General features: G+C 46.7%; 1 protein-coding gene across 8 annotated transcripts in view; it reads right to left on the bottom strand.

Moving 5' to 3' along the window:
- Positions 1-11,937: 11,937 nt before the first annotated feature.
- The window catches only part of LOC309536219 (neuropeptide FF receptor 1-like), a 95,576-nt gene continuing 92,698 nt past the window's right edge, over positions 11,938-14,815 (bottom strand). For all 8 annotated transcript variants that reach the window (XM_082230212.1, XM_082230216.1, XM_082230211.1 and 5 more), the window contains 2 exons: positions 14,342-14,441; positions 11,938-12,885 (listed from right to left, as the gene is read on the bottom strand). In XM_082230212.1, coding sequence (XP_082086338.1) covers positions 11,997-12,885; positions 14,342-14,441 — 989 coding nt within the window. In that variant the 3' untranslated portion in view covers positions 11,938-11,996. The remainder of the gene's footprint in view (positions 12,886-14,341; positions 14,442-14,815) is intronic.

The raw sequence follows: 14,815 nt of genomic DNA, 5'->3' as shown, positions 1-14,815 counted from the left end.
CTTCAGTCAGCCAATAGGGCTGGCTGGTGGGCGGGGTTAGCTGCATTTAAGCAGCCGCGACAGCGCTCTGTCCCCAGTCTCTTCCTGCTTTCTTTGGATCTCCTGCCTTCCCTCCCTCTTAGGTCAGCTTCTTTTGAGTATTGACCTTGCTATGGACTTCGGTTGGTTGCCTTGGTTGCCCAAGGGACCTGGTAGGACTTTTTTATCCATTTGGCAAATTGGCACCAGCCTCTTGGTTTTTTTGCCTACCTCGTAGCAGTTCCTCACAACTTTCTGGTATTGGCAGTAAGGCATTGGAATATGTATGCTGTGTTGGAGGATTGGGTATGGGCCATTATCTACCCCTCTCTTTTGGGTATTCCGTTAAAGGAATCCGGCGGTCGTGGATCCTGTCCAATGCCCTGCTGGTGGCTAGGGCCATGGCACGACCCCCGGTGACATCATGGGGAAGCTTCCAGTTGTATTTGCATCAACAAGCTCCTCCCACTGGTCGTTAACCCTGAAATGACTCCCTGCTGAGCAGGGTGGAGTCATGTATTGCTGTTTTATCCAGTGCCTAAGCCAATACTACTCACATGCTGTAACCAATAAAAGTTGTGGCCTAATTTTGCCCATTAACCAAAAATAATCCTATGCGGGTGGCGGGTCCTCGACTCAGAATTGGAATTGACAGAGCCACATGATTCTCCTATATGAGCTTCCTTCCCAGGTTGATGAGCCCCACCACCCACTCACTCCCCTTTTTTTTGTATATAGATTGTATTGTCTCCTCTCCTTGAAATGGCATTTTTTAGGGATGTGTTTCCTCCTCTCTCCCTCACCTCCACTTGGCAGTTGCACCAGCCACATCTCTTCCATCATATCCATCAGGCGGCAGACCAGCAACGAGAGAAGGGAAGCAGGGCTTCTCCACCGGCTCTGCTGAGAGACCAACGGCCTTTGGCCCTCCCTCAGCTGTCAGATAGCAGCAGCCATTCCACCAGGCGAAAGGCTTCCCTCCCAGCTGGCCGTTGAAAGAACTGTAATTTAAAGAACTGGTCTCTGAGCTTGCTCTTATTCCCTCCTCATCTCTTTTTCCTTGGGCAACTTTTGTCCTTTGGTTTGCCTGCCTTCTAAGCACGGCAAAGCTTCAGTGGAAGTTTTCTCTCCCTCCCCACTAAGGAGCAGGAGTCAAACGCCTGGCTTTGATGGCCATAAAGTACCACCTACCTTTTCTTCCCATTTATCTTTCCCAAGGCTGGGGGGGGGCACAGCTTGTTCCATATCAGAAAGCTGCACCATCTTCCTCCAGCTGTTATGGGTTTATATGACTTCTTTACTCCCAAAGCCTCCCTTTAGTGGATTAAAGAAAAAGATGTGGTTCACAGGTGGTCATTTGCATGTCCTGATGCACTGGTGGGCGAGATGAAGTGAAACTGCTGTTCTAAATGGGGGGGGAGAGAGAGATGAGGCTGAACATGCTGTACTTTGGTCTGCATATTCACACCCACAGCCTGGACACTGAGCTGGATTAAAAGGCATTTTAGCCACCCCAAATAGAAGACAAATTTCCCAAAGAAAGCTCTGGACAAGACCAGCAGCTTCATTCTTCTTCTCAGGATCGCCAAAGGAAAGACTAAAAGTAACTTCTGAGCAAGGAAATGGGTCGTTTCCATCCTTCCTTTTACCTTGACAGAGCATGGGGTCCACCTGCAGCTCCAGGTGCATCTCTCTTTTTTTAAAAAAAAAATGATATTTATTACTTTTCCAACAATTTAAACACAACACTACAAAGGGAAAAAAAAGAACAATACAATACAATACAAAAGCACTACATATAAACACTACATAACACTGACACATTAAACTAACACAGTGTTTCCCAACCTTTTTTGGGCAAAGGCACACTTGTTTGATGAAAAAAATCTCGCGGCACACCACCATTACAGCCCCGTGACGTCAGCGCGCAGCGTCACGCCGGGAGGGACGCACGAAAGTGAAAGTTTTCAATTTTTTTTCCTCCCCCTTGCCGGGGAACCTCCAAGCTTTGGGGGTGGGGGGGGAGGAGGCAGCAAAGCGAGGGACTGAGGGACCCTAACCCTAACCCTCACCGATCACCCGGGAAAGCATGCGAACGAGGAGCCCCCGTGTCCTGCTCCCGGCAGCGGAAGGCACAAAGCGAGGAGGCCTGGACAAGGCAGCACGCTCCCCACTCTCGCTGCATCGGGGCTTTTCTCCTCCAGGCCGCTTTTGAAGTCCCCTTCTCCGCTCCCAAGAGCCGGAGCCACTGCTTCCAGGCCCTGTCCGAGCCCCGACTTGTGGCCTCACTTCGAGGAGCGCCTGTTGCTGGGGACGGGGCTGCATCCCCCTCAGCCGCCGCCTCGCTTCCTTCCAGGAGATCCGACGGCTCCCCCTCTCCCGCTCGCCCTCCTGCGCCCGCAGTAGACCGAGACCTCCCCGCCCCCGCCCGGCTCGGCCCTACCTGGGCGCCTCCAAGCCCGGCCGGCTCCGCGTCACGCTCCACGCCGGGCAGCTGCAGCGGGGGCATGCGGCGGCCCGGCTGAGTGCGCCCCGGAGCCGCCGCGCCGTCGCTCGCGAGTCCCTCCGAGAGCTCTCGGGACTGACTCCGGAGTCGCGAGGCGGCGCGTCGCCCAGGGAAGGGGCGGCTTCCCACAAGTCCTCTGGGAAGCAAACGCCCTCGCCCGCCTCCCTCCAGGCAACATCTCGCGGCACACCAGGCAACATCTCACGGCACACTTGTGTGCCGCGGAACACCGGTTGGGAAACACTGAACTAACATAACCAAACAAAAACAGTTTAAAACACATCAAACAATTTCAATATCTTATCTTTCATTCAATTATTTCCACGACCTCCTCACACCTCCCTCTTTGTATTCCACTTCTATTAGTTGTTTCAGCAATTCCTTTCCATCTTCCTCTGTTTTCTATCCTATAATTATCTTAACACATTCTAACCTTATTTTTCCTTTAATACTCTATTAATCTATACTTAATTCCTTATAACATTTCTACTAAAGCCATATCACTTCATTCCAACATTCTTCTAGCATTCATTAATTTTACAATGTTTCTGTAAATAGTCTTTAAACTTTTTCAGTCTTCTTCCACCGACTCTTCTCCCTGGTCTCAGATTCTACCAGTCATTTCCACCAGTTCCATGTAGTCCATCAACTTCATCTGCCATTCTTCCCTGATGGGTATTTAATATATTTAAATACCTTTTTCATTTCATTATAAATCATCTCCCAGAATGTCTTAATCCTTGGGCATGTCCACCAAAGGTGAAAGAATGTACCTTCAGTCTCATTACATTTCCAACATTTATTATTGGGCAGATGGTAAATTTTTTTGAGCTTAACTGGTGTCATGTACCACCTATAAATCATTTTCATTAAATTTTCTCTTAGGGCATTACATGCTGTAAATTTCATATCTGTGGTCCATAACTGTTCCCAGTCAGCCATCATTATGTTATGTCCAACATCTTGTGCCCATTTAATCATAGCTGATTTCACCATTTCATCCTGAGTGTTCCATTTCAACAGCAAGTTATACATTCTTGACAAATTCTTGATTTTTGGATCTAACAATTCTGTTTCCAATTTTGATTTTTCCACCTGGAAACCAACTTTTTTGTCCAATTTGTATGCCTCCATTATTTGGTAACAATGGAGCCAATCTTGCACTTTGTTTTTCAATTTTTCAAAGCTCTGCAATTTTATTCTGTCTCCATCTTGTTCCAGAATTTCGCAATATTTCGGCCATTTGGCCTCCATATTGAGTTTTTTCTGTGCCTTGGCTTCCATTGGTGACAACCATCTTGGGGTTTTCTTTTCTAACAAATCCTTATATCTTATCCAAACATTAAACAATGCTTTTCTAACAATGTGATTTTTAAACGCTTTATGTGCTTTTACCTTATCGTACCACAGATATGCATGCCAACCAAATGCATTATTGAAACCTTCTAGATCCAACACTTCAGTGTTTTCAAGAAGCAGCCATTCTCTCAGCCAGCAAAAAGCGGCTGATTCATAATAAAGTTTAAGGTCTGGCAGGGCAAATCCACCTCTTTCTTTGGCATCAGTTAATATCTTAAATTTTATTCGAGGCTTCTTGCCCTGCCAAACAAATTTAGAAATATCTTTCTGCCACTTCTTGAAACAATCCATCTTATCCAAAATTTGCAATTTGCAGGTGTATCTCCAGGTCTGCCGGCCTTCTGGGTGTGAGGATGCCAAGACTGGATTTGCATCCCTGATTCTCAAAAGGAGATGTGGTGCAACCACACTTGAAATACTTTGGACAGTGTACAGGGGCTGGAGAAATGATCTTATGAGGGACAAGTACAACATTTGGGGTTTCTAAGTTTAGAAAACAGGCAAAGGGGCATATGATGGAGGTGTATGAGATTTTGCATGCTGTGGCAAGAGAGGTTTTTCTCCCTCATAATACTAGGGGGCATCTAATGAAGCTGAATATTGAAAGATTCTGGATGGGCAAAAGGAGGTGCTTCTTTAAACAGTACATAATTAAACTACAGAATTCACTCCCACAAGATCAATTGTCTCACTCAGTGTAAGGCAGCTTTCTATGGAAAGAGTTAAGTTCCTGTGCGAAGGTGCCTATTGGTTAATACCTGTGACAATATGAGGCCACATGACAACCATATGAGGCTTGACAACCATATGTCAGGAGTGCTCTGATGGTGTTTCCTGCTTGGCAGGGGGTTGGACTCGATGGCCCTTGTGGTCTCTTCCAACTCTATGATTCTATGATTCTATGATATCACGATAGCCACTGGCTTAGGGGCTTTTGGGGGGGGAATGGACACATTCATGGAAGAGGTCAACCAATGGATATTGGGCATGAAAATGGAAATCAAACTTCCATGCACAGAGGCACTCTATCTCTGCGTACCAGATGCTAAAAATGCTGGGCCGGGCCATCCCCATCACACGCTGCCTGTGAGTATTCTTGGAGGAACTTCATGGCTACTTTTGAGAACAGAACATGGGACCAGATGAGGCTTTGGAGTGATTTGGCATAGCAAGTCCTTATGCACTGTCCTGTAATTCAGGATGGTAAAAAGAAACTGGAAAACAGCTTGAACACAAGACCATTCATGGTTTGTGCGATTTGATTGTCCTCAGTTGGCCACTTTCACATTGCCTGAAGTGAAGGGATACATTTGTCCCCAGAAGAGGACAAAAGTCGGTGGAGATTTGCATTTAAAAAACAATATATTTGACCCATTAAATATGTATCCCACCCTTTCTCTCAAAGGAGCCCAGAGCAGCAAAATATGCGTATGCTCACATGTATGCATACGTGCAGATTTAGAGATTGTGGCAGCTACAATTGAACTTGGAATGCAGTGCAGCTCACCATTGTGGGGAAGACTGACTGAGTGAGCAGCAAACTGTTGTGGGATAACTTCCACTCCCTACCCCATCTCTCTTCTTGTCGTTTTTATATTTAAACAGAACTTGGATAGGTCAGCCCTTCAAAACAGGACACACAGAGAGAGATTGGCAATTTCTCCTGGAATTCCACAGCATTCCAAAATGCAGACCCCTTACCAAGTGAGTTGTCCAGATTTTGCATCTCCTGGATTCACTCCCCTGAAGAGTGTTTTCTGACAGGGATCAGGTGGTTCCTTCTCTGACCCAGGGGAGTCAACCACCACCTCTAGGAATGAGCCAAGAATGATGATCCCATGCAGTGCGCAGGGAGAGGAGTTACAGCAGGAGCTGGGAACCTTTTTCATTTATTTTCTTTCCACCCCCTAGGCCAACTTTGTGAGGTTGGCAAGACAACCCAGCTGTCAATCACAAAACAGCATTATGACACATGATTGACAGGGTTTCCGATAAGCAGCCTTCTTTCTCCCTGACATAGCACTTGATGTTGGCTGATTGACAGGTGGATGTCGTTTGGGGGAAATGGTCTCACTGACCAGATTGGACTGCCCCCTGCTGGACAAAGGGTGGCCCAGCAGCCACAGACTCCCCACCCCTGAGGAACTGACAGAGGCTGGCAAGACAGAGGGTATTTTCCATGGTCCTGGAACTCATTATTGTAATTATTTAATTCTATTGTTTAAATTTTGTTTAGATGGTGTATATTTCTGCCCTGGAATCCTTGGATGAAGGGTGGGCTTTTATATATATATAATAAATAAATAAATTAAAGTAATCAAATCATAGAATTGTACAGTTGGAAGGGGCCACAGTGGTCATCTAGTCCAATCCCTTGCAATACAGGAATCTTTCCCCCAGTGTGGGCCTTCAACTCACAACCCTGAGATTAAAAGTCTAACGCTCTACCTTTTGAGCTACGCATGCCCATCCTAGACCCTTGGTAAAGTCAGTCTTCAAATGAGATGACTCACTTGATGTGGGGCACTTCCTGGCCCCATCCTGATATCCTGCCAGTGTCAGAAGTTCTGCTTTGTTGCTGGGAATGGGGCACATGTTTCCCAAGGAATACAAGCGTCACAGTCCACCTTCCCTGGCTGCCTCTGGAAGGACTCCTTCTCACAGGCTTGACAGAGCTTCCTGTATCACTTTCCCCTGAGCTTGCCAAACAGCTGCAAAAGAAGAGCAAAAGCTGTCACTGCAGTGAAGCATAAACAGCGGGCTTTCACACCAAACTAATGCTTCGATGCGCCCCGCTGCGCCCTGTGGGAGCACATTAATCTCTCTTCCATGCCATTAACCTCAGGGGAAATGTCGATCTGCCTGCCTATTTGCCTGGATCAGTGGAGAAGTGTCTCTAGTATGGGGTGGGTGGATACTGAAAAGCACACAGTTAGATAAAAGACTTTCAGATTTGCATTCTCTATAGACGGCCTCCATGGGGCTGGGAGTGCAGTTATTTTAGGCTCTGAACTTAATGGTCTTACTGGGGGAGTGGGGGGATGCTCTTTAGATGGTGATGTATTGCACTCTCTTCAAATGCAGTAAGCTGGCCCAGCTGTGTTTGGGGTGGGACCCTGATGCCCCTCACAGTGCCACTGGATCATAGAATCATAGAATCATAGAGTTGGAAGAGACCACAAGGGCCATCGAGTCCAACCCCCTGCCAAGCAGGAAACACCATCAGAGCACTCCTGACATATGGTTGTCAAGCCTCTGCTTAAAGACCTCCAAAGTAGGAGACTCCACCACACTCCTTGGCAGCAAATTCCACTGTTGAACAGCTCTTACTGTCAGGAAGTTCTTCCTAATGTTTAGGTGGAATCTTCTTTCTTGTAGTTTGGATCCAATGCTCCGTGTCTGCTTCTCTGGAGCAGCAGAAAACAACCTTTCTCCCTCCTCTATATGACATCCTTTTATATATTTGAACATGGCTATCATATCACCCCTTAACCTCCTCTTCTCCAGGCTACATTTATTTCCCCCCCTCCTATGTGTCCTTCACGCAGTTTCTCATTAGTGTTCAGGTTGCCTGCCTGCCCAGCCGCCTCGCTCCATATGGATTCCCCCCCTCTGGGTCTTCATGTATTTATGTTTTTACCAGGGGGCGCTGCCCTCCTGCTGACTCCACTCGCCAACCCCCCTTCCTCCCCCATGTAACACTAAGCTCCCCTTCCCTCTTCCCAACCCTCTTTCTGAAATTGCTTTTGTCCTTATCCTGCACCTCCTGAAACCCCAGGCAATATGGCCAATGATCAGGTTTTATGGGAGAGTGAAGATGCGCAGGAGCACAGGCTAGCCAACTCTTTTTGAAAGTTCCATGGGCTTCACTTCCAGAGGAGTTAAGTGCATCCCAGTCTCTGACCCGTAATTCCTTTTTTTGCTCTTCTTGCTTCTTTGTAGTACAGCAAGTCAGCAACTTAAGCACATTTAAACTTTGCACATTCAGTGCATGGCAAAATAAAATTTAAAAATTAAAAAGGGCTGGGAAGAGAGCAGGGTTAAAGGAAAAAGGTTTCAGCGTGAGGGCTTCATTATGGGGCAGGTTTCAGTATGGGACAAGCTATATTTTTCACTGTGGAGCAGTGGGGTGGGGGTGGGGGTTCCATCAGGGGCCTGGTCTGTGTCTAGGGTTTCAGTGTGGGGTGGAACAGACCTTCCAAGTGTCCCTATTTTCCAGGGATGCCCCTGATTTAGAAAAGCCATCCCGGTTTCTGATTTGATCCTGGAATATTCTGCTTTTCCTTAAAGGTAAAGGTACCCATGACTGTTAGGTCCAGCTGCGGACAAATCTGGGGTTGTGACGCTCATCCTGCTCTATAGGCCGAGGGGACCGGCATTTGTCCGCAGATAGTTTTTCCGGGTCAGGTGGCCAGCATGACTAAGCTGCTTCTGGAGAACCAGAGCAGCGCACGGAAACACCATTTACCTTCCCACCTGAGCGGTACCTATTTATCTACTTGCACTTTTGACATGCTTTCGAACTGCTAGGTGGGCAGGAGGTGGGACCGAACAACAGGAGCTCAGCCTGTTGCGGGGATTCGAACCGCCGACCTTCTGATTGGCAAGTCCTAGGCTCTGTGGTTTAGACCACCATAGGCTGTCCCTATTTTCACTGGAGAAATGCTGGAGGGTATGGAGTTATGCAACCTCCGAGCCGAGGAGATAAGTTACAATACAGCCATTAGAAGACACCTGAAGGCAGCCCTGCATAGGAAAGTTTTTTATGTTTAATGTTTTCGTATGTTTTTATGTATGTTGGAAGCTGCCCAGAGTGGCTGGGGCAACCCAGTAAGATGGGCGGGGTATAAATAGTAAAATTATCATTCTGGAATGAGACATCCCTATTTTCATCAGAGAAATGTGGGGTATGTGGGGGTTGTTTGGGGCGGTGTGGGGTGTGTGGGGGTTTCGGTGTGCAGAGGACCAGTGGGGGATTCAGTGTGGGGCAGAGTGTTTAGGGGCTTGCAGCATGAGGTGGGATTAGGGGTTTGCTGTACAAGGGAAATGCATGGTTGTGGGGTAGGATTGCCTGTGGTGTTTTGATCACTGAACTGATTAAAAACACACAGCATGAATATCAGATGGGGGTGCATTGCCATTGTGGAGTGGTCGGTGGGTCTGTGGGCTTCCCGGGGGCACCTGGTTGGTCATCCCAGAACAGGACGCAGGGCTAGATGGGCCCATGGCCTCACCTATGTGTTGGGTACTTCTTGTGTACTTTTGTGTGCTTCAGTGTGGGGTGAGGTGCTTGTGAGAGGGGTTTCATCGTTGGGGTGTGTGTGTGTGGTGTGTGTTTATTAAAAGGTAAATGTAAAGGATACCTGGATGGTTAAGTGCAGTGAAACACGACTATGGGGTTGCGGCGCTCATCTTGCTTTCAGACCAAGGGAGCCGGCGTTTGTCTGCAGACAGCTTTCCTGGTCATGTGGCCAGCAAGACTAAACCGCTTCTGGCACAACAGGACACCGTGACAGAAACCAGAGTGCACAGAAACGCCGTTTACCTTCCTGCCACAGTGGTCCCTATTTATCTACTTGCACTGGCATGCTTTCGAATTTCTAGGTTGGCAGACACTGGCACAGAGGAACGGGAGCTCACCCCCTCACATGGATTTAAACTTTAAAAACTGTATTCATTGTAAAAGTTTGGCTTCACTTTGGATTTCAGTCATGTGTAATACTATTTTGCAATTACTTGTTTTCCATAGACTTCCCAAACATTGATCAGAACTTCACTACCAAACCAGTTAAAAGATCTGTTCTGTAACAAGCCTGAGTAGTGTACACCAGTAGTTTTCACTTAAATTAGCTGGCTTAATAACTAAAAAATAAGGGGCCAAAGTGTTGAATGTCACCACTTTATAACTTGCTATATCTCTCTTAGCTTTTATTGGATCAGTCTGAAGTTTAGCATATGCATAGAGTGTTCAAGTACATAATGCAAGTACTTAATGCAAATTTCAAGTTATTTGCCTCAAAGTGGCCATCTTTATAAGCTATCGGATGTTGAGACTTGTAATGATGGGGTCTTGCTTTTTCTGCTCGCCTTAACTATGGGAACGATCCCTGTGCGCCTCTAATCCTCCATCAACCCATTTCTTCTCTCCAGGAGATGGAGTCACAAAGGCAGACACCAATGTGGGCACTACCATCTGGACATTGTGTCACCTTCAGGTGGTTTCAGATTTGTCCTTTCTCATCTAGGCAGCGTGACAAGAGATTAGGAAGGGGAATAACATGCTTTTCTCTGGCAAGGGGATTAGTGACCACAGTGTCACCATCTGCAAATTGACATGTCACTTAGCACCTTATAGAATCTTAGATTTATGTTTTGTTTTCACGGCTCCTTTTGGGTTGTTTATTTAATACAGGACTTGGTACAAGCTTTGTCGATCCAGATGATTCATGACTATGTTTTGTTACCCATTTAGTAAGTTTGTTCAGTGAGTAACAAAGTTTGTTAGTTTCTTGGGGATTATTTCTATTTTATGGAAAAGAATTGTTTGCTGTTAGAAACCTCAAGCAGCTGAAACAACTTTTGTTTAGCAAATTAAAACTGGAGGCACAAAAGATGATCTCATGCCTTGTATACCAAGCCAGCTATTGCACAACCAGTACTCTGCCTCCTGCAGACGTCATCTCATCAGGAAGTGCTTTCTCCACAATACAGGCGTCAGACCTTCAGTGTGGTGGCACCTCCTCTTTGGAACACAGGTGCTATCTTTTCATCACCTAATGAACACCCTTCTTTCCTTTCAAGCCTATTAAGTGAAGCTTGTAATCCCAATCTGTATTTGTATTGGGTTTTAAATTGTACCTACCGGTATTTACAGTATATTATGCATCCCTGCTCACTCTGCTTGCCAACCCACCGCCATTCCCCCCACATAAATCCGCTTGAGCTTCCCATACGCAAATATTACTGAAATCTCTCAGTTATTTCCCTCTCATTTTCCTTCATCCCTGCTTTGTTCAGACTTTTGTCACTGTTTTAAAGCACCTCTTTCACCCTGCCAGTGTCCTTCCCTTCTCACTCCCACGTCATGGCCACTGTAGCTGTGCAACTTGCCTTCTCTTTTGCTCCACTAATGCACTTCATGAAAAGCCAGGGTTGTGATGCGGCCCTACAGATCCTCCAGTGGAGGCTGCAGGATGGCAGCCTTATATTCTTATATATATAGGGAGATATGTTTTGTCTTTTTATCACTTTGGAATGTTTTATGGGAAGCAATTAACAAAATATAACAAATTATTCTCCCCACCCCAAAGGAGGCAAATCCTGAAGAGTAATGAATGAACATTAGTGTGCTGCTGGATGGGGCCAAAGGTCCACCTAACCTGCATTATGTTCCCAACAGCTGCTAGTCTGATCAGCACCAGAAACAAGTGGGGAGTGAAGATCAGCATGGGGGGAAAGAGGGGCGGGAAGGTCTCCACTCCCTCCCTTGTTTAAGATGCTGATCTTCACTCCCCACTTGTTTCTGGTGCTGATTTCCACTCCCTGCTATTTCTAATACTCCTCAAGTGAAGATCAGAATCAGAAATAAAGGGAGGGGGGAGTGAAGCTCAGGAGAGTGAAGCTCAGGGGAGAAGAAAGATTCGTGTTGGGATGGAGGGGATGGAGGGGCGTGAGGAGCCTTGACTGAATATAAAAAGCACCCTTAACAAACTACAGCGGGGAGCACCAAGTTCTGATTCTCTTCAGGCGCCAAAATGTCTGGGGCTGGCCCTGTGATCAAGGGATCCCTGAACTTGAGCCTGGCAGGTGAGAGTGCACTGGATCAGACCCCACAGCACCAGGGATCTAACTAGCAGCAGCTCTTTGGGACCTTTTCTAAACCTGCAAGTTGATATCTCTTTTAGGGTTTTCCCCCTGCATGCCCACCCGCTTTCCACCCCCCTTTTATTTATTTTTAAATTGCCAAGTGCATAAAACTGAATGGCACAACTTAAATGCCTGCAAGTTGCGAGTTACTCTCTGTCCCCTCAAATTAATCACATAATAGTCCATGATAAGTTTTGTTCTCTTGTTTTGCCTTATTTCCACACACACAAACACACCCCTCAATGTTTTAGCAGTTTTCTGTCTTCTCCCAAGTCTGATTAATTCCACGATAAGTCATTATCTTATCAATGTCCTCTAAGCTGAGGCCGGGGCACTTGGGCTGAATGCTCCTGGAGACGAGAGGGCCAGTGTTCTGAGTGTGCCGTGAGGACACCGAGTTACAAGAAGTTGCCTCTGCAAAGACTTTGTTACACATCCTAAAACTGGTGGGCCCCTGTGACTGCTCAGAGTAAGTTTCCTGGTGCACCATCTCTTGGGAGCAAAGGTGGAACTTAAAAGCTGCCTGGAAGCCCCGCTTGAAATTCTCATTGTAGTAGCCATAGATGATTGGGTTGATGCTGCTGTTAGAGAAGGCCAGCCAGTGGGCAAAAGGGAAGAAATAGCCAGTCAGTAAGTCTAGGTGGTGATCATCCAAATTGTTATAATCCACCAGCAGCATCAGAGTCCACAGGGGCAGCCAGGAGATCATGAAGAGGAGGGCCACCAAGACCAGCATCTTGATGACCTTGATTCTCTTCTTAGGCGTGCCATTGGCTTTGACAGGGCAAGTCAGGTTTTGGGTGATGGGCGCTGTGGAACGGCAGAGTTTCAGGCAGATGCTTCCATACATGAACAAGATGAGCATCAAGGGCACCAGGTAGATGTGGACAAATAGGATGGTGGTATAGGCTTTTCTCATGCTACTGTCAGACCAGGCTTCGTAGCACACATAGAGCGGGTAGGTGGTATTCTTGCCATCACTCAGCACCATGTAGTGGTCCTCCACGCGACCAACAGTGAGCATGATGGCAGAAGGGCACATGATGGCGATGGCCAGGAGCCACACCACAACAATAATCACCACAGCCTTCACAAGGCTGAGCCTCTCCCGGAAAGGCAGGACAATGCAGTGGAATCTGGAAGAGTAAGAAGCAGGAAGCATTAGCAAGAGCAAACCACAGACACGTCATCCTCCCATGAACTGGGGAAGGAAGAGCTGTGTAAATAACTCTTGGGTCTGGTGGAGAAATGCAAGGCACCAATGTGTTAAATAAATAAATGTGTTTTAAAGCAGGACTTCCATTCAAATAGGCCCATTTCACACATTAATATCATGTGTACCAGGAGGGAGGGCACACCTTCATTGCCCTTAGCTGGAGGATGGCAGCAGCCTGCTAACTACATGACCTGAGTCTATGCACAGAAGAGACCACAGTTCAGTGGGAGAACGCATGTGTTGCATGCAGGTAGTCCTCCATTCAATCGCTGCCATGTCTGGTTAAAGAGCATATCAGGTTGCACAGTTGGGGAGACCCCACAGAGATGCTGTACAGGTGCCAACTCCTAGGAGTCCAATATTTTTGGAGAGGTGCTCCCATGTTTTAAAAAAATCAGGGCATGGAGGAGGCCAAGCATGGAGCTTAGCATGGTGTGGCTCCTCCTCCTGCTCCTGCCTTGGAGGGGAAAGAGGGGGGAAGCAGCCACAGCCAATGGTGATGGCAGCAGGAGGAAGAGGAGGCCGATTGTGGAGCCAAGCGGGGCACAACTTCAGTGTGGCAGCTCCTCCTTCTCCTGCCGTGTAATGATCTCAGAGCCTGGGCAGGTTTGTATAAGGGGAGATGGTCTTTCAGGTAGCCTGAACCTAAGCTGTGTAGGGCTTTACAGGTCATAACCAGCACTTTGAAATGTCAGTTTCAACCTTGCTAGAGTCTAGTGTAAATTCAAGAGTAGTTCTGAGATGTTGATTTCACTCCAGGGAATGCACTTCTGAATAATCAACGTTCGATAAGGGTGGGTAGGCCTGCTATAGCAACCATCATCCTTCCTAGCATGGAGACTCCCTTGAGTTTTGATGGTGGCAGCAACAAAGAGCTGGTTTTCCATCTATAGCTTAGGGATTCCAACTTTGAATTTGTGTCCTGATTTAAAGGATACCACATGTCAAAACTTTAGAGACAGGGAGCTGTTCCAAGAGTGCTCTCATTGCTCGCCTATTCATCTCTGAGCACAAGCAAGCTTGAACCAGAAGCTGGCTGCATCAGCTGTCTGACTACTCACAAGGTCAGCATGAAAACTCTCTCCTGAAAAGGGGAAGGTTTGCACTTCTTAAAAATTGATCTTTTTATTTATAATGTCACTGCAAAGCATCTTCAACAACCATTAAAAGTTTAGACAGCCCTTCCAAAGCATGGCAGGCAAAATTGGGGGCTGAGCCAACAGTTGATTGGCTAACATGCTGCAACGTCAAGAGGCAAGTCAACCTTCAGCTGAGGAACACGTCCACTAGTGACCCATGGATATCCAGTGTGTGCAAAGCAAAAGCAAATTTATTCTCGTTTGTTGCAATACCCACAATGAAACCAAAAGCCTTACCTGTCCATGGCTATAGCCACGAGGGTGAAGACAGAAGCAGAGACGGACATTCCTTGGACCAGGCCACTCATGGTACAGATAACCTGGTTGAAAGGCCAGCCTGTCATGTAGGAGATACACATAATAAGTCAACTTCCTGTGATTCATAGGGCATTTTTAATTTGCAAAGAGGTTTCCATTATCACAGGAACCCAGTGCTGCATTATTGATAAACCTGAATAACTACCTACCTACCTATCTATCCATCTATCTATCTATCATCTGTCATTGAATTTGTTACTCATTTTACCTTGCCCAGGGCAACCCAAAGCAAATTACAACCAGACAATAAACTCCACATAGATACATTAAAACCAAGAGGAAATAGGCATGTCTAGAAGGCAAGGATCAGCTCTAGTACCTCTGAACATTTACTGTATTTACTTGAATCTAATGCTCACCATTTTTGGCCAAATTATGTTGTGGAAATTAAGG

The sequence above is a fragment of the Podarcis vaucheri genome (assembly GCF_965113315.1).
Source record: "Podarcis vaucheri genome assembly, chromosome: 7".
Classification (NCBI taxonomy): Eukaryota; Metazoa; Chordata; class Lepidosauria; order Squamata; family Lacertidae; genus Podarcis; species Podarcis vaucheri.
The sequence above is the reverse complement of the archived record's forward strand: the minus strand, read 5'-3'. Positions and strand labels throughout refer to the sequence as shown.